Genomic DNA, 19,749 nt, shown 5'->3' on the forward strand with positions numbered 1-19,749 from the left:
GTTTGTGTGTTGTTATTTCGGGGCATAAGCTAGCAGGCGGCCAGGGTGCTGGGGAAGCAGCCCCGCCGCTCCTATTTCAACACTTGTTAATGGCATTTTAAAGTATTTAACACAATGGCCGACAAGTGACATCTCACTGTGGTCCTTTTGTTTGTTTTGAAACAGGGTCTCATGTAGCCCAGGCTGGCCTCAAACTTGTTACAAAACCAGGGATGCCCCTGAACTTATCTTCTTGCTTCAACCTCCTAAGTGCTGGAATTATAGGCAAGTGCCACCGCATCCAGTTTCACTGTGGTCTGCATTCCTCTGAAGGATAATAATATAAAGTATCTTTTTATTTCCTTTAGGCCACTTTAAAATCTTACCATTCTACATAAAAGTATGTAGAATCAGCTATATACTTTCGTCACTTGAATTTTTTATACTTTTTTTGTGTGTGACTATGGGGACTAGGCACATGGCACAGTGTGCATATGGAGGTCAGAGGACAGTAGGGGGCATTATGTCCTCTTTCACATGTGGGTCCCAGGGTGTAGCTGCAGTCATCGGGCCTAATGACAGGCGTTTTACCTACAAAGCTACCTCATCAACACACTTTCTTCACAATGAAATGAGCTTAATCACTGTCTTTTTAGTAATTATCATTGTGTTTGAAGAGTCAAAATGTCTTTAAAAATATATTTGTACTTTATGTGAAGGATGCTTTGTTTGTCTGTCTGTATATATATTATAAGCATCCAGTGCCTGTAGTGGCCAGAAGAAGGTGTTGAAGCCCTTGAAGCTAGAGTTACAGAGGCTTATGACCTGCCATGCTGGAGCCGGGCACCAAGCCTTGATTCTCTGCAAAAGCAGCAAGTGCTCTTAAGTGCTGGGCGTTCTCTCCAGCTCCCCTGAAATGTCTTTTAAAACTGGATTTTGAATACAAAATTGAATTAGTTTACAGATTGCATTTGACTTTTTTTTTCCATTCTATTCTAAAGTAGGACTATCAGGGCTGGTAAGATAGCTCAGTGCAAAAATGCTGCTGCCTTGCAGGCCTGATGTCAGTTAGATCCCTAGAACTATGTGGGAGAAAAAAACTGACTTGCAAAAGTAATACTCTGGTTTCCAAACATGTGGCTTGGATGTGTGTTTCCTCACCACACATGATCCTTGTTTATTTCACGTTTAATTACAAAACAGTAATATCTGATGCCAGGATAAAGCTTTAACTCAACATTATAAACAAGTAACACCAAACCTTACTTAAAACAAACAGCTTGGCCCTGACTGCACCTGGAGATGTGTGTCTGGGTTCCCAGCTGGAAGGCCCTGCATTCTAGGCCCTAGTCCCTGGAGACATACTGTGCTCCCCCACCAAAACCCCAGAGATCTGGGAGCAGCATCCCCATACCCCCAACCATTCCCTACCATGACTGTGACCACCTGTACCCGCCTATACCTGGAGGAGTGAACACCAGAGCCTGGACCTGGAGGAGCCCTAGAGTTGCATCAGTGATCAGAAGAGGCACACCCCCGCCTGCACCTGGAGAGGAAGAGCAACTACCTAATCCACAGGCCTCACCTGCACCCACTGGAGGGAGAGATGGGCAGATAACAGTGTAGAACACATTCAAAGACATAAAGAGCAACATGGCATCAACAGAAACTAGTGGTTCTACACCAGCAAGGCCTGAACATCCCAACACAGATGAAGCAGAAGAAAACGACCTTAAAAATAACTTTATGAAGATGATAGAGGCCCTTAAAGAGGATATGAAAAAATTCTTTAAAGGAGAGGAAAAGACAAACAAAAAATTGGAAGAAATCAATAAATCCCTTAAAGAAAGCAATGAAAGCCAAGAAAAAAGATAATCAAACAGGTGAAGGAAATTGTTCATGACTTGAAAACTGAAATAGAGACAATAAAGAAAACACAGAGGGAATTCTGGAAATGAAAAATCTGAATAAACAATCAGGAACTACAGATGCAAGCATAAACAACAGAATGTAGGTGATGGAAGAGAGAATCTCAGGTGCTGAAGAAACGGTAGAGGAAATAGACTCTTCAATAAAAGAAAATGTTAAATCCAACAAATTCTTTTTTGTTTGTTTGTTTGTTTTTTGAGACAGGGTTTCTCTGTGTTACTTTGGAGTCTGTCCTGGAACTAGCTCTTGTACACCAGGCTGGCCTAGAACTCACAGAGATCCACCTGCCTCTGACTCCTGAGCGCTGGGATTAAAGGCGCGTGCGCCACCACCACTTAAATCCAGCTAAATCCAACAAATGCTTAACACAAAATATCCAGGAAATCTGGGCTACTATGAAAAGATCAAACCTAAGAATAATAGGGATAGAAGAAGTCCAGCTCAAAGGCACAGAAAATATATTTAACAAAATCATAGAAGAAAAATTTCTCAACCTAAAGGGCAGTCCTGTGAAAGTACAAGAAGCTTACAAGAACACCAAATAGACTGGACTAAAAAAAAAATAAGTCCCCTCATCACAGAATAATCAAAACACTAAACATATAGAATAAAGAAAGAATATTAGGAGCTGCAATGGAAAAAGGTCAAGTAACATAAAAGCAGACCTATCAGAATTGCACCTGACTTCTCAATGTAAACTCCGAAAGTCAGAAGGTCTTGGACAGATGTTCTTCAAACACTAAGAGACTAAGGATGCCAGCCCAGACTACTATACCAGCAAAGCTTTCAATTGCCATAGATGGAGAAAACAAGATATTCCATGACAGAACCAGATTTAAACAATACCTATCTACAAATCCAGCTCTGCAGAAAGTACTAGAAGGAAAACTTCAACCCAAGGAAGTTGGTTATACCCCACAAAGACACAGGTAATAGATAACCTCACACCAGCAAAAATCAAAGAAGGGAAACATACACACAATACCAACAACAACAACAAAATCAAACATCACAGGAAATAACAACCATTGATCATTAATATCTCTTAATATCAATGACCTCAATTCGCCTATAAAAAGACAGAGGCTAACAGAATGAATATAAAAATAGAATCCATCCTTCTGCTGCATACAAGAAACACACCTCAACCTCAAAGACAGACATTTTTTTGTGAGTAAAGGGTTGGAAAAAGACTTTCCAATCAAATGGACCTAAGAAACAACCTGGTGTAGCTATCCTAGTATCTAACAAAACAGAGTTCAAATAAAAATTAATGAAAAGAGGTAAGAAGGCATTTCATATTTGTCACAGGAAAAATCCAAGATGAAGTCTCAATTTTGAACATCTATGCCCCAAAATACAAGGGCACGCACATTTATAAAAGAAACATTACTAAAACTTAAATCACACATCAAACCCCACACACTAATAGTGGGAGACTTCAATACCCCACCCACTCTTTATGGCAAACACATCTGAAAAATCATCCACCATGATGAAGCAGGCTTCATCCCAGAGATGCCAGGATGGTGCAATATATGAAAATCTGTCAGTGTAATCCACCATATAAACAAACTGAAAGAAAAAAAACCCCACATGATCTCAGTAGATGCTGAAAAAGCTTTCAACAAAATCTAACACCCCTTCATGATAAAGGTCTTGGAGAGGTCAGGGATACAAGAAACATACCTAAACACAATAAAGGCAATATACAGCAAGCCAACATCAAACTAAATGGAGAGAAACTCAAAGTGATTCCACTAAAATCAAGAATAAGACAAGGCTGTCCATATTCTCCATATCTATTGAATATGTACTTGAAGTTCTAACTAGAGCAATAAGACAACAAAAGGAGACCAAGGGGATACAAATTGGAAAGAAAGAAGTCAAACTTTTGCTATTTGCAGATGATGATAGTATACATAAGTGACCCCCAAAATCCTACAGCTGATACATTACCTTTAGTAATGTGGCAGGATACAAGTTTAACTAAAAAAAAAAAAAAAATCAGTAGCCCTCCTATATATACAGATGATAAATGGGCCAAGAAAGAAATTAGAGAAGCATCACTCTTCACAATAGCCAAAAATAACATAAAATATCTTGGGGTAAAACTAACCAAAGAAGTGAAAGACCTGCTTGACAAGTACTTTAAGTTTTTGAGGAAAGAAATTGAAGGAGATACCAGAAAATGGAAAGATCTCCCATGCTCCTGGATAGGAAGGTCCAACATAATAAAAATGGCAATCCTACTTGTAGGCCCATATTTCTGTATGGTATGGCAGCCAGGTGATAGAGCCATAGGCCCCATCCTAGGGGGTCACATAGCTCTGCAGACAAGCTGTCTCTGCCTAACAATGGTCAGGATGTTTGGAAGATATCTTATAGAGATGCTAATTCAGGCCTAAGAGACAGATGGCATATAGGTAGAATGCGGGTGTGACAAAAGGCCATTCACCTGGTTACCTAGTATATGAGTCTAATGTATTTTCCCCGCTCAATTTATGTGATGATATATAAACTGTTTGGGTAATAAACGCAGGGAGATCTTTGGGAGATTGAGGAGAAAAGACCCTGAGATGCCCTTCAATGATGACCGTGTAAGTTGCGTCTGATTATTCCTTGTGACTCCGTTCCAGTCCAGTTAGGGAATCTGTGTTGGACCCACACGGGCCTCAACACCTACCAAAAGCAATCTATAGATTCAATGCAATCTGCACCAAAATCCCAACACAATTCTTTACAGACCTTGAAAGAACAATACTCAATTCACATATCCAAAATAATCCTGTACAATAAACGAACTCCCAGAGGCATCGCCATCCTTGATTTCCAGCTATAGTACTGAAACCAGCCTGGTAATGGCATAAAAGCAGACATGAACCAATGTAATTGAATCAAAGACCCGGATATTAATCCACATACCTATGAACACCTGATTTTTGACAAAGAAGCTAAAAGAAAGTTATCTTCAACAAATGATTCTAGAATAACTGGATATCAACATGTAGAATAATGCAAATAGATCCATATTTACCCCCATGCACAAAACTCAAGTCCAAATGGATCAAATAATTCAACATTAATCCATCCACACTGAACCTCACAAAAGAGACAGTGGGAAGTATGCTTGAATGTGTTGTCCCCCACATCTGATAGCGCATTGATCTTCAAATATATAAAGTGTTATTCTTTCGGTCCCTGCCCTAGCCACGCCCACTCCCATAACCTCTGACCTGCCCGTCGCCATCTTGGGACCCTTCCTCTTTCTGCTTCCTTGGCATGCACACGCGTTTTCTCTGTCTCTTCTTTTATCTCTCCTCTCTCCTTTTATCTCTTCTTCCTTTCTTCCTTTCTTCCTTTCTTCCTTTCTTCCTTCCTTCCTTCCTTCCTTCCTTCCTTTCTTTCTTTTTCTTTCTCCCTCTTCCTTAATAAATACTTATGGCTATTTCCTGTGTTTACGTGTCTGTTACCTACTGCCACCGTGGGCGAGGTGCGTGCCCTCCTGTAGCCGCTTTCTCATGGTGGGCTCCGCCAACCCGCCCGGGGATCGTTTTTTAAGAATAAGATAAAGAATTCAAGAAACTAGACATCAGAATACCAAATAATCCAATTAAAAAATGGGATACAGGTGCAAACAGAGAACTGCTAACAGAGGAATCTGAAATGGCCGAAAGGCACTTAAGGAATTGCTCAACATCTTTAGCCATCAAGAAATGCAAATCAAAACAACTCTTGAGATTCCATCTTACATCTGTCAGAATTGCTAAGATCAAAACCACCAATGATAGCTTATGCTGGAGAGGACATGGAGTAAAGGGAACACTCTAAAGGGAACACTCCTCTATTTCTGGTGGGAGTGCAAACTTGTACAATCACTTTGGAAATCAGTATGGCGATCTGTCAAAAATTGGGAATCAATCTACCTCAGGACCCAGCAATACCACTCTTGGGCATATTACCCAAAGGATGCACACTCATACCACAAGGACACTTGCTCAACTGTGTTCATACCAGCAATATTTGTAATAGCCAGAACATGGGAACAATGTATATGCCCCTCAACTGAAGAATGGATAAAGAAAATGTGGTACATTTACACAATGGAGTAATACTCAGCAGTAAAAACAACGACATCTTGAAATTTGCAGGCAAATGGGTGGAAACTAGAAAAATCTATCCTGAGTGAGGTAACCCAGACCCAGAAAGACAAACATGGTATGTAGTCACTCCTAAGTAGATATTAGACATAAAGCAAAGGATAATGAGCCTAAAGTCCACAACCCCAGAGAAGCCAGGAGAGGAGGAGGACCCTAAGAGAGACACACATGAATCCCCCTGGGAAGGGGAAATAGACAGATCTCCTAAGTTAATTGGGAGCTTTTGGGGGAAGGGGAAGGTGGAGGGTGGAAGGGGAGTGATATAAGGGAAGAAGGGGAGGAGAACATGAGGGATTGGGAAGGTGGAGTTGGGGGAAAGACAGAGAGGTAGAGCAAGGAAAGAGATATCTTGATAGAGGGAGCCATTATGGCACTAGGCAAATTCCCAGGAATCCACAAGGATGACTACAGCTAAGACCCTAATCAATATTAGAGAGGGTAACTTAACTGGCCTTCCCCTATAATCAGATTGATAACTGTCATCACAGAGCCTTCATCCAACAACTGATGGAGCAGATGCAGAGGTCCACAGCTAAGCACTGGACTGAGCTCCCAAAGTCCAGCTGAAGAAAGGGAGGAAAGATAATATGAAGAAGGGGTCAAGACCATGATGGGGAAACCCACAGAAGCAGCTGACCCAAGCCAGTGGGGGATCACTGACTCTGGACTGATAGCAGGGGAACCTGCAAAGGACTAAACTAGGCCGTGAATGTGGGTGACTTGGGCAGTTTGTGGGGCCACTGGCAGTGGAGCCAGTATTTATCCATAGTGCACGACCTGGCTTTCTAAAGCCCATTCCCCATGGATGGACATGCTGCTCAGCCTAGATAATGAGGGGAGGGCTGTGGTCCTGCCTCAAGTGATATGATAGACTTTGTTGACTCCCCATGGGAAGCCTCACCCTCTCTGAGGAGAGGATACCAAGTATGTTGGGGGGCAGGGAGAGAGAACTGGTATTGGTATGTAAAATAAAATGATTGTTAAAAAAAAGCCCCCTCCCAAACCAAACAAACATAACTGAATCCAACATTTTAAAAAGGAAACAAAACTTGAGAAGGGCCAAATAGCAAACTGCACATTTACGCTCTGACAAAGCAGTTCTGCCTCAAAGTAAAAGCATAGGAGAAAAGCGGATGCTTAGACTTAACACTTAGGACACAAAACACAAACAGAACACAATGTGCTGGAGGCTGATGCTACAGGCCTCACTTCAGGAATCACAGGGTGAGTCAGGAAACTAGAAATAACAAACGAAGTGTCCTACTCAAGTGGAACTAGTTCACTGAGGCTAAGAGTCAGGTTGTTGGTGCCAATAAAAGATACTACACAATTTGCTGTCAACCATTTTTAAAGGAAGTTGCATACCTTTCCAGAAACAAACAGGTTATTGCCGTTACTCTTGGTGGCCTTCAGGAGCTAGAGCAACACAGTAGCGCTGAAAAGCAGCATGCTTCGGCTGCTGACTGTAGAAATCAAGCTGGAACTGACTTAAAAACTTTCCCCTGCCACAAGATATTATGCAGGCCATGGGGGTGGATGTGGGGGAGGGGAAACCCATCAATGGTTTTACCCAGCAATGACCTTTGCATGCTACAATAATAACCTGCCAGGCAAGATGCACCCAATAATAATGGTAAAAAGTAAGCAATCACTTTTTGATTGGATTAGAGGCCTTAGAGGCCTGCTACACAGGAAGGAATTTGTGTCTGGTACCTGTCAAAAGCCCATGACTAGTCAGATCAAAGGCCTGGGGCGGGGGTGGACACACACCTGATACTGTTGCTTTGCTACACTACCTTCTAATCATTTGTGTTTATAAACATAGGGCTGCCCTTCCTTAGTCAGAGAAGCTCGTCTCTGCAGTGGTCAAAGTGAGAATAAGAGACTACTGATTGCTTAGCCCTAAATGGGACATCTCTATCAACCCTTGATCTACAAATTTAGGAAACAGTGGGGAAGAGGAGGCGGAGAAAAATGTGAGAGCCAATGGGAGGAGTACCATGAAATGCTGTCCTCCGGACATGACATGGCCATCCCAACCCAGGTCTGTGAGTTCGAGGCCAGCCTGGTCTACAAGAGCTAGTTTCAGGACAGATAGGACCGTTACACAGAGAAACCATCTCTTGAAAAACCAAAAGATCCATTGTTTATATGTAAGAAAATGTCAATAAATAAATAAAAAACCCCAGAAGACAAATTAACTTCTACAGTCAATATTTAATATTGTAATACTATAATATCTTTACAACTATGTGATATCTTTGGTCCAATCAACTGTTTTTACGCCTGATCCTTATGTGGAAAGGGCTGCTAGGGTTCACACTGTAGAAGCAAGAAAACTACCCTGCAGGGAGAGAGAAAAAATGTGGAGGAAAGTAAAATTCTACAATTCCTATTTTTAGAGATGCCATAAACATGAAGTAAAAAAAAAAAAAAAAAACAACTAAGAAACCAGTTAACAAAAAGTAGTAATGAACAAAAATTAAAGGAAAAACAATTTAATAGCCCAAAGCAAAGATTTTAGATATTTAAAATGATCAGTGATACAACAGTATTATCTATTAAAAAAAGTCAAATGAGCTGGACATGGTGGTACAAGACCTTTAATATCAGCACTCGGGATGCAGAGACTGGAGCATCTCTGAGTCTGAGGCTAGCCAGTCTACATAGCAAGTTCCAGGTCTGCCAAGGCTATATATACACACTAAAAACCAAAATAAACGAATGACATAATGAACATGTAAATGTGAAGAGATGCATTAGGAATCTTAGACACGATACTGCACTTTACAGAGCACCTTGTAAGCCTAACATACACAAGAAGAAAATCAGCTGCTGTACACTGAGGAGAGTAGAGACCTGAGACCTGGGCTAGGGTAGACCGCGTAATCAAACTTAACCAAAAAAGCCACTTGAGTGGGTTATTAAAGCATTAGAGAACAAGGCACTGAGAATTCTTTTTTGTTTGGTATTTTTTGAGACAGGGTTTCTCTGTAGCTTTGGAGCCTGTCATGGAACTAGCTCTTGTAGACCAGGCTGGCAGCGAACTCACAGAGATCCGCTTAGTATATTAAAAAACAAACAGATGAGGATTTCTCAGCAATTCATAGAAGACAAAAGTCAGACCCAAAGGAAATTATAAATAAACCCCAAACCTTTCAATCTATGCACTCAATGACTGGTTTAATAGGATACAGGGTCCATCAAGAAATAAAGGCCTAGGGCTGGAGAGATGGCTAAGTAGGTGAAGTCCTTGCTGTGTAAGCATGAGAACCTGAGTTTGGATCCTCAGCACTTATATCCCTGTAATCCCAGAGACGGGGGAACACGAGGTTCCCAGGGGCTTCGGGCCAGCAGTCTTGCCTAATGGGCTAACTCCAGTGAGAGACTCGTCTCAAAAAAATAAGGTGGAGAGTGATAGAGGAAGACTCCTGAGGTTGATCTCTGGTCTCTACACACACACACACACACACACACACACACACACACAGCGACTCAACGGGCCACACCACAGCTGCCGAGACAGTTATTCTCTCTCTGTCTACACACACACACACACACACACACACACACACACACACACACCCACACCCGGGGCTGTCTTGGGAGGCCGAGGCAAGATAGGATCTTAAGTTTGAAATCAGCCTAATCAATTTATTAAGACTGTCTCAAAAGGACAAAAAAGGAAAAAAATTAAAAAGAGGGAGAGTATAAATCTTTGTGAATTTAAGGCTAGCTTGGTTTACCATCCTCATGAAACCAGCAACCCGCCTACCTATACCCCTCTTCTCGCCCTGGGCCCATTTTCACTTGGGGGTGACTAATGTGAAACTTTATCAGACATCTGGTTCTTTTGTTTGTTTGTTTTTTTTGAGACAGGGTTTCTCTGTAGCTTTGGAGCCTGTCCTGGAACTCCCTTTGTAGACCAGGCTGGTCTCGAACTCACAGAGATCCACCTGCCTCTGCCTCCCGAGTGCTGGGATTAAAGGCGTGCGCCACCACCGCCCAGCTCAGACGTCTGGTTCTTACTTCAGGGCCATTCAATGTTTTATCGTCCAAAAGTTCCTCTTAAATAAGACATCTCAATGGTACAGGTCTAATCAGCCCATTCCCAACATAAATTATTTTTCCCTCACTCATATTACTTCCACTAACCTGACTTTCAAGTAATTAAAAAAGTATGAATTAATGTTACCTCATACAGTCTCTTAATTAACTTAATTTCCCTAGAACTACTGTGTCAAAACAATGAAAACAGCCTAAACTTCTGCATTATATTCTCAGCAGATCCTTTATAGTTCCAGGACAGTCAGGGTGGTTACACAGAGAAAGGCTATCTGCAAAAAAACCCGAGACACACACACACACACACACACACACACACACACACACACACACACACACACACACGAAGGAGGAGGAGGAGGTGGAGGAGGCACAGCAGCAGCAGCTGCAACATTCTAAGAAAAAAAATGGCTGAAATTTTTCTGAAATTCATTAAAGGCACCAAAGACAAACCTGAATATTTCTATGACTCCAATCCAGAATAATACAAAGAAAACCATATGGAAGCCTAATACAGTTTGCTGAAAACAAACAAACAATCAGAAAAACAGTGGAAGCAGACAGCAGGGAGTTGAGAGGGAGCCAAGCTTAGGCAAGAATAAGACAAGGATGATTAGAATTATCAAACAAACAAAACAACTACCAGAAAACAAAAGAGGCAGGAAAAAAGTAGGTCTCCTGATGTTAAGACAGATGACCTCCTGAGTTCTTGCTAACCAAAGAGTAGGTATTTTACAGTTCAAGACACATTCAGAGCCCGGTAATGGCAGTGTGGCACACACCTTTAATCCCAGCTTGAGAGACAGAGGCTCTTTATGAGTTCGAGGCCAGCCTGGTTTACAAAGCAAGTTCCAAGATAGCCAGGGCTACAGAGAAATTCTATCTCGGGGAAAACACAAACAAATGAACAAAAAAAGATAATGCTTCTTTTATCAGAAAGTATTTCTGGTACAACGGTTAATATATAGGTTCTCAATCTGTGGGCCATGACACCTTTCCCAAAAAGTATTTACATTATGATTCCAACAGTGGCAAAATTACATTTATGAAGTAGCAATGAAAATACTTTTACAGTTGGGGGGGGGCACCATAACATAAGGGACCATATTAAAAGGCCACAGAATTAGGAAGGATGAGAACCACTGGTATAGTAGATGGGATAGTGTTCAAGCAATGTAAAGGTTTTAACTGTTGCAAAGACTTTTCTCAGTTAAAGAAAAACACAGGGGATCGCCTGTAGATCCCAACACTTGGGAAGCTTAGGCAGCAAGACCATGGGATTGCAAGGCCAGCCTGGGCTCCATAAGCAAGACACTTGTTTGGAAGGAAAGATGGAAGGAAGGAAATGAAAGGATGAATTCTTCTTCTTTTTTGTTTTGTTTTGCTTTTCGAGACAGAGTTTCTCTGTGGTTTTGGAGCCTGTCCTGGAACTAGCTCTGTAGACCAGGCTGGTCTCGAACTCACAGAGATCCGTCTGCCTCTGCCTCCCAAGTGCTGGGATTAAAGGCGTGCGCCACCACCGCCCGGCTGAAAGGATGAATTCTTAAACACTCTGGGTACTGAATACTGTAGCTACTGACATAGATGGAAAAAAATACAGACATGTGTATAATTATGTTAAAGTGGACGTAGGTATTACATAAAACCTCAAAGAGAAAACCATGGATCTATAAAAGGAGATAATGAAAAATTTTCAATAAAAATTCTTTTCCAATGTAAAATTTTTCTCAAGTTATAAAACATATTCAAAGACAAAAAGTACAATCTTTAAAAAGAATTCAATCCACATAGGAATATATGTAAACACCTTAATATAATAAAGAATTTGGACAGTACATTAGAAAAAGAAAGCTAGGCTTACAAATGAGAAATAAGGCCAACATTAATGGGATAACCATTAATACTAAAGGTATACAAATATAAACAGGTACAACAATCCAATCATAAAATCTGTTTACACACACACACACACACACACGCACGCACGCACGCACGCACGCACCAAACAAACAAACAAACAAATCCAGAAACTTAAGAATTTGACGGGATAGCTATCAAGCAAAGAACACACTTAGAAGCATTCCAAGTGTTGCTCTGGCTTAATAAATACAGTTAAGCCACTTTGCTTATATTGATTAGTTAATTGTGTCCAAGTGTTTCAACACTTTAAAAGATCACTCGATTTCCCAACAGCAGAGAAGAGCTCCAGGATACTGAGAACTTGACATGCCAGGAAAAAAAAAAAAAAAAAGCATCAATGTGCCCCGGAATCACGTCGCCTGGATTAAGATGTCTATCTACCCAAAAGAAAATACACACGTTTGTGAAACCCTAATTGTGCTGTAAACCTTTAAAAGTTGCAGACCCCTGTGTTACTGATTTAAATCAAAGCAAATAAAAACTTTACAGGCCTTAGACAGACACACACAACGCAATCTGGCACACAAAGGCCACCCACAGATTTAGAATTCTTGTTTTAGAGTTGTTCTTTCAACTCTCAACCCGAAACATTAGCTAAGTTATGCTGAAAAAGAATGCCGGGGTATAGGCTTGGGTTCTAGGTTACGTAAAAGTGACCTTTGGGGCGTTACAGCCAGCACCTGGAGAGGCTGTAAACAGCCTTTCCTATGACTTTTGCTCCCTATTCTTGTCCAGGCCAGGCGGACGTCGCGCTCGGCCACCAAGCTCGAAGCTTTGAAGCCGGTCAGGCTGCCGCGTCCCCCAGGTGCCGCAAATAAAAAGCCTCCGCTGTTCTTTCCAGCACCGGCACCCGTGAAGCCGACAGGACACCCCGGGGGAGACCTCGCGGCTGCACCGCCAGCAGATGTCAGACTCGGAGACCCTGGGGTGCTTGCCCGGGGCCGGCTGCGAGAAGGCGATACCTCCCCCCAATAACGGCTTCAACCGCCTCCTGCCAGATCCCCGCCCTGGCCGCAAAACTCGCGTCCCAAAGGTTTCACACTCACTGGAAAGTGGGACCGGGGCCCGCGCCTGGGCCCGAGCCGGCCCCGGGAATTCGGCGAGCCTCCCAGGGTTTCGGGGGCGGCGGCGGCTGAGACGCCATCTCTCCGCCTGCTCCGCTACGGCTCTGGGCCGCGACTGCGACGGCTAGAAGAAGGAGCGCCTCGCTTGCCAGGCACGACGGGCAGAGCGCCGAGCCCTCCACCCCGCCCACGCCTGACGTCAGGCCGAGGCTTGAGGTCGGCTTTAACCTGAGTGATGATGGAGGGCGGGGACATCTAATTCACGGGGGCTGGCGTGGGACGAGGGGCGGGACTTTCCTTTTTGATTTTTTCCCTTGATTGGGCTTCAAATTTGAGTAGGGGCTCATCGACATTTCTGGCAGCAGCTAATATGCCCTAGATGCCGAGTCCCACGGAGGCTTCTTTGCGGGTCGACCCCCTAGGGCTAGCCCTTTGCGGGCTTGCGTTCGCGGGGCTACGTAGAGTCTAAGACTGCAAGCCCCGCAGCCTTACAGATCGCCCTGTAAGCAAGAGGGCGCCTTCACGTCCTCTTTTCGTGAAAGGCCTGGTACTTTTCTTCTAAAGCTCTCGTTTCCTTGGGGGAACAGAACTGATCGGCGCCGCAGGTGCGCTGTCTTTAGTCTTCCCCATCCCACCTCCGACCCAAGGGTCTTGGCTCCAGCAGCTTGGGAGAAGGTAAGGCCGAGGAGGTAATGAGGTGAGGGGTTAGAGACTGGATGCCAAAAAAGGTGCAGCTGGACTCCTTTTTGCTTGTTAGCCAGGTGGAGTGAGTGAGAAGTTACTAGAACCTTAGCAAAGAGAGTTAAGGGCTGTGAGCGCTTCCCATGCCTCTCCTCCCAACCACGCCTGTGCATGTGGCAATGCAGTTAAAGAGATTTTATGGTGGAAAACTCAGACTATTTCGGTTTTTTTCCCCACGTGCTTTATTCTTTCTTCCATTTTCGAGTATTATTATTTTTGTAATTGCGAAAACAAAAAAGTCTTTCCTCCCCATTTCGTGAGACTGGGCTAGTTACGTGGTCTTTGGAGAAGAGAGTGGATTCCAGTAGAGATCCAGACACCTGGGAGGGGCTTCTGTTGCAACTTTTCAGTTCTTCTGTAAAAGAAACAAACAGCAAAAGTCTTTACAGCGGACACCCACATTGAAAAAACTTTGGGTGAGAGGTATTTTTCCGGTCTTGTTTTCCAAGGTAAATCCAGTATCCGACCATGACTCATTTCTGTTGACAAAATCCTGCCTTTTCATCATATCGAGGTGAAATAACCATCTTCAAGGCATATGTTCTTATGTTCTTTTAATGTTAATGTGCTAGAGGGGTCGCTGGATTTCTGCTAGTTGAGAATGGTACTGCGTCCTTTTACAGCTCCGTACTTTGATTATTAACACACTCACGAGGGTTTCGTTTGAGTTGCTTGAGACTCCATCAAATCACTTAGGACAGGAGGTTTGGCAATTCTCAACAAGTTTGGGAACTTTTCAGAGCCCGGAAATTTTGGTTGCTTATTGGCTTTGCACAATACTTTTATTCTAGTGACCTATGGAGAAATAGCGTTCAGTCTTTAAGCCAAAAGGAAGAACCTAAATTTGAACATTGTTAATTAAGTCCAGAGGTAAGGCTTCACTGTGCCTTTTGAAAGCCTTCACTGCCTTTTGAAAGAGCTTATTGTTTCATTTTGTTTCTTTTTTTTTCTTTTTAAGGAAGGTGTATTTGTTTCTTTTTTGAGTTAAAGGTTAATTCTGTATTGAATCAAATGCTTCCTGTTAACTAATATTAAAGTTTCTCTATAGGTGTGCTTTTCTGTCTGGCCAACCCACTTCCAAATAACCACACAGAGACTTACTATTAATTATAAATGCTTAGCTGATAGCTTAGGCTTGTTTTTAGCTAGCTTAAATTAACCCATAAAATAACCACATATTAATCCATGTGCTGCCCCAAGGCTCAGTCCTTCCTAGCCTGCTTGTTCTGGGTCTCATGGTGTTTCCTCTGACTCTACCCTTTTTCTCCCCAGCATTCTCTCTGCCCCAAAAATCCTGCCTAGCCATGGGCCAATTTATTAACAATAAGCGCAACACATCTTTACAGTGTACAGAAGGATTATTCCACAGCATTTCTCTGTTAGGGGTTTCTCCCTCCCCCCCCCCCCCCCCCCCCCCCCCCCCCCCCCCCCCCCCCCCCCCCCCCCCCCCCCCCCCCCCCCCCCTCCCCCCCCCCCCCCCCCCTCCCCTCCCCTCCCCTCCCCTCCCCCTCCCTCTCTACTTCTCTTTTCCTCTCCAAAGTCTTACTCTGTAGCCCAGACTGGCTTTGACTCCCTATTAAGCCCAGGTTGGTCTTGAATTCATGGTGATCTGCTTGCTTCAGCCTCCTGTGTACTGAAATTACCAGTGTGGACCACCACACTTGGCCAGAGGATGCATTTTACATAATTATTTCCAGCTCCTCACAGACTCTTTACCAGACATTAAATGAGCAGGTTAAGTGAGCTGCTGGAAGGGATTCAGATAGTGGAAGAAATATGTGACCACACGGTTTCGAAACTTTTTTTTCTTTTTTAAAGAGAAGAGTATGTCATCATATTTTAAGCACTTTCTCGAAAGGTTTACATAGGTAACCGAGTGGTCCCCAGGCCTGGTGTAGGAAAGTTCTTACTGTCATGTGCAGAATGAGCCTGGCCCCTATAATTCACATACTCACATAGTCAAGTTCATAGTTTAGAATATAGATATGACAAGTATTGTTGAATACAAAATAGAATTTTTCAAAAGAAAGCTAGTTTTTCTTCTTAAGGGCATATTTGTATGTAGCAGTAAATCACTAAAACTGTTCACTTTCTTTTTCTCCTAGTTATAATCAGCATGTTTCCACTGACTGAGGAAAACAAGCATGTGGCCCAGATGTTGCTCAGTTCTGGTACCTGTCCCAGATGTATCTTCAGATTCTGTGGTGTGGATCTTCATGCACCTTACAAACGCCCATCCAAGGTATTTTCTTTTTACATTCAGGGATGCTTTTTTTAGTTTAGAATGAATGTCACTAGCTTTGAACACAGTGGTCCTTAACTCCACCAAACAAGGAGAATTAACGAAACTATTCCTACTAAGGTCATTTTGGAACTGCAATTAATTTCCTTAAACATTTGATTAGGAATATAGTTGCTTTCTGATTGATTGCATTACCATTTAACAGTTAATGTAGAGAGGGAACTTTATTAGGAGCTTTTGCTACATTCATTACTTGTGTATACATTTTATAAAGGGCATGTAAACAAAATATCATAAGATGATGCTTCTTCCCGGACGTTAATGCTATGCAGCAGGAGGGGCAGGGTCATAGTCCTGATTTCTTCTTTTAGTAGAAAATAAATTTGGTTACTTTTTTAAAATAAATTTTTGTCTATTATTTTTATGAATATGCATATATTTATGAATATGGCGTGTGTGTGTCACAGGTGTATATGTGGAAGGTAGTAGTGTGTGTGTGTGTGTGACACAGATGCATGTGTGGAAGCTAGTTCTCTCTTTCCACCATAAATCCTGGTAAATCAAGCAGGTTAGAAGGCTTGTGTGCCAAGTACTTTTACCCAGCAGGCCGTGCTGCTTGTCCTGGTTATTTCCCTTGTTGTGTATTACCATTTATATATACGTATATATTCTTCTGGTGCTGGCCAGTGAACCCAGTGAATCCTGGCATCGATCCATCTATGTCCACAGCCTACCGCTTGCTTCACTCAGTGAAGAGAATATGTTCTGAGAAGATGTCCTTCGATGACTTTGTACTCCTGTGAGCCTCATGAAGTGTACTTAAATTAAGGTGTAAGATGCAGTGTTAGTAGGCAGTGTAATCTAGGGCCCACCATCCACAGCTGTGCAGTCCGCATTGTCAGGAACACTGTGCGACCTGGCTGTGTCAGGAAGTCTTTAAAAGTAAGTGCTTAGCATAATCATTATTTCTGATACTAGTAACACAAGAAACTTAAAGAGTTTTTTACATTTACAATAATACACAGAACTGTGCCACTGAGTAGAACATTTTCACACAGAGTATAAAATATGCCTGTGACATATGGTTGATATTAACAAAGATGTTCTTTTCAAAGGCAAACCATGTGTACATTGTTTTTCTATATCATTGTGCTGTTTCTACTGTTAGAAATAATATTAGATCCTAGTGTTCATCTAGTGTTTCTGCATGTCAAGCTTTCATTTAATCTTTTGTGAGTACATGCTGTGATTATCTCTATTTTCAGATGAAGCAACTGAAACACAGAGAGGTTAAGCAGCCTGCCCAAAGTTAAACAGCTATTAAGTGAGCAAGCTAGGACTTGAACAGTATCTCTGAACCCAAAGCCTAGGATTTGGAGCTACAAGATGTGGATTTGAATCTCAGTTCGTCACTGCTCACCTTCCGTTTACTTCTCTGTACGTGGGAATGGTGATAACCTCTACCTCACGGAGGTTTAAGGACATGATCTATTAAGTATGTGAAAGCAATTGGAAAGCAGAAGTGGCCTACGCAGTGATAGTTGCTGTGTGTGTAAATGCTCAGCTTGTATCCAGTTTTGTGCAGTCTTCCTTATATACCCTTTACACACACTTCGCACTATATAAATGTACTGGATTCAAATACATTTTATAGAGGGAGACTGTCAGCAACTTTGACCTATAATATCCTTTTGAATAAATATAAACACAATATTTGAAGGCTTTTTAAAAAATGTTTTAAGCTTTGTTTTGTTCCAGTCATATAGAGCTGTACATGAGCACACACATACATATTATGTTATTCTCATGTTACAGACGTTAGGTAGCAATTAACATTGTGTGGTTCATAGCATACTGTATGTATGTATGTGTGAATTCTTGGTGAAAATTGGAGTGCTAATGTTTGAATGGAAAATGTCCTAAGTTTAGTATAATCTAACTGAATTCAAATGATTTATCCAATAACTAAACAGTCAAACCTGATGTGTAAGAAGCACAAGCATTTAGGTGGGGGAATAGCAGAAGTATTGGGGTGTTTACAAGGGGAGGCTTGTTTTTACATTCTAATGCAAGGAATGACAAATTAGACAAAAATGTATAAGAGGGCTTCTTTCGCTTAATGCATATAAATGGATTATAATTATGATGCCAAATTTTAGAACTCTCATCTAGATATTTTGACAAATTGTCTCAAAAATTATCTTCACTTGCTCAACCTCTAAATGATGAGATTTCACATTAACTAATGCTGTGCTGTGAGGTGTTAAATAATTTAGCAAGGATGAAAATCAGCTTGTACTTTCCAGTGTATGTGTGTGTGTGTCTTTCTGTCTCTTTGCTGTTGGAGTTGGAACCCAAGGCTTCATGCCTGCTAAGCAGGTATTCTGACACTAAGCTACATCTCCATCCCAGTTTATATTTTATGTTTTAGTAAGTAGAATTGATTTTTTTTTAAATTAGTAGTTGAATGACCTTCCCAATAAAACTAAAAACCAGATTTGTGACTTTGTTGATTGAGCCTTTCTATTTAAGATTGAGGCTTTAGCTTCATTGATTGTGAAATTCTTTCAGAAAAATATTCACATATATAGTAGGCATTTGATTGGTGTGTGGATTAAGTGGATTAACAATAAATTCAGTCACCAGTGTTGCATTAAAGACAGAAATCAAAGTACTTCTCCTTGGTGTCATTTAAACCAAGAGGGAGCCCAGATTTGAATTCTCTCCTTCATTCTCCTTGTGTCTCTGTATCTCTGGTGTGTGAGTCTAATCTGTGCCCACCCAAAGGCTGTCTTGTAAATTTATCCCTATATCTATCTGTCTTTCCTTTTGTGTCTGTTCCTAACAAAGGGCTTTGTTTTCTTTTTATTTTATTTTATTTTATTTATTTTTTGTTTTTCAAGACAGGGATTCTCTGTGTAGCTTTGGTGCCTGTCCTGGAACTAGCTCTTATAGACCAGGCTGGCCTCAAACTTACAGAGATCTGCCTGCCTCTGCCTCCTGAGTCCTGGAATTAAAGGCCTGTGCTGACACCACCTGGCTCTTTTATTTTTTTTTTTAACACATTTTTAAATTTTATTTGTAATCATGAGTGTGTCTGTGTGAGTGTATGCCACCTGTGTGGGTGCCTATAGGGGCCAGAAGCTTGGGTCTCCTGGGGCTGGAATTACATGGTTGTGAGCCACTTGACATGGTCTTCTGGAAGAACACTACATGTTCTTAACCACTCAACTAAAGATGGATGCTAAAAAGAAATCCCACACAAGCTCAGAATTGAGTATAATAAAGGGTTTTTTATTTAGGAGTAGATTCACAGATCACAGTCCTCTGTATGAACAGGGAACAGGAACCAAATCTAGCAGCTGGAAGACAGAGTAAGCACACTTTACACTGTGACGTTTATAGTGTAAGAGGCCACACCCATGTGGGTTGGTAACTTAAAGGCTACTGGCTGTAGGAATTCCTACAGCACCTCCCCCTTTTGTTTAAATAAGAGAGTTCTAAACCTAGTACAAAACTATATACAATAAGAACAAATATCAAGTATAAAAATTAGAATTACAACCAGCATAAATAATATCAAGCAACAAACAAATGTTTCAGTAACTATCCTATTCTGAGGAGTCTTAGTCTTGTATTAGAAATAACT

General features: G+C 41.8%; 2 protein-coding genes across 5 annotated transcripts in view; one reads left to right on the forward strand and one right to left on the reverse strand.

The window, feature by feature from the left end:
- Positions 1-13,295, reverse strand: part of Pex13 (peroxisomal biogenesis factor 13) — a 28,766-nt gene extending 15,471 nt beyond the window's left edge. The window contains exon 1 of the mRNA XM_050140818.1: positions 13,100-13,295. Within this exon, the coding sequence (XP_049996775.1) occupies positions 13,100-13,197 (98 nt within the window). The 5' untranslated portion in view covers positions 13,198-13,295. The remainder of the gene's footprint in view (positions 1-13,099) is intronic.
- The window catches only part of Pus10 (pseudouridine synthase 10), a 74,192-nt gene continuing 67,682 nt past the window's right edge, over positions 13,240-19,749 (forward strand). For 2 of the 4 annotated variants that reach the window (XR_007591405.1, XM_050140815.1), the window contains exons 1-2: positions 13,425-13,792; positions 15,964-16,100. Coding sequence is in view for 3 of the 4 variants with exons in the window: in XM_050140815.1 (XP_049996772.1) it covers positions 15,975-16,100 (126 nt within the window). In the remaining variant the exon portion in view is untranslated. Of the gene's footprint in view, positions 13,334-13,424; positions 13,793-14,657; positions 14,729-15,963; positions 16,101-19,749 lie in introns of those variants that run through there. The other 2 variants (XM_050140817.1, XM_050140816.1) reach the window with 2 other exon arrangements.

This window comes from Alexandromys fortis, unplaced genomic scaffold (genome assembly GCF_014885135.2).
Source record: "Alexandromys fortis isolate MF-2015 unplaced genomic scaffold, M_Fortis_MF-2015_v1.1 scaffold_7, whole genome shotgun sequence".
NCBI classification, from domain to species: Eukaryota; Metazoa; Chordata; class Mammalia; order Rodentia; family Cricetidae; genus Alexandromys; species Alexandromys fortis.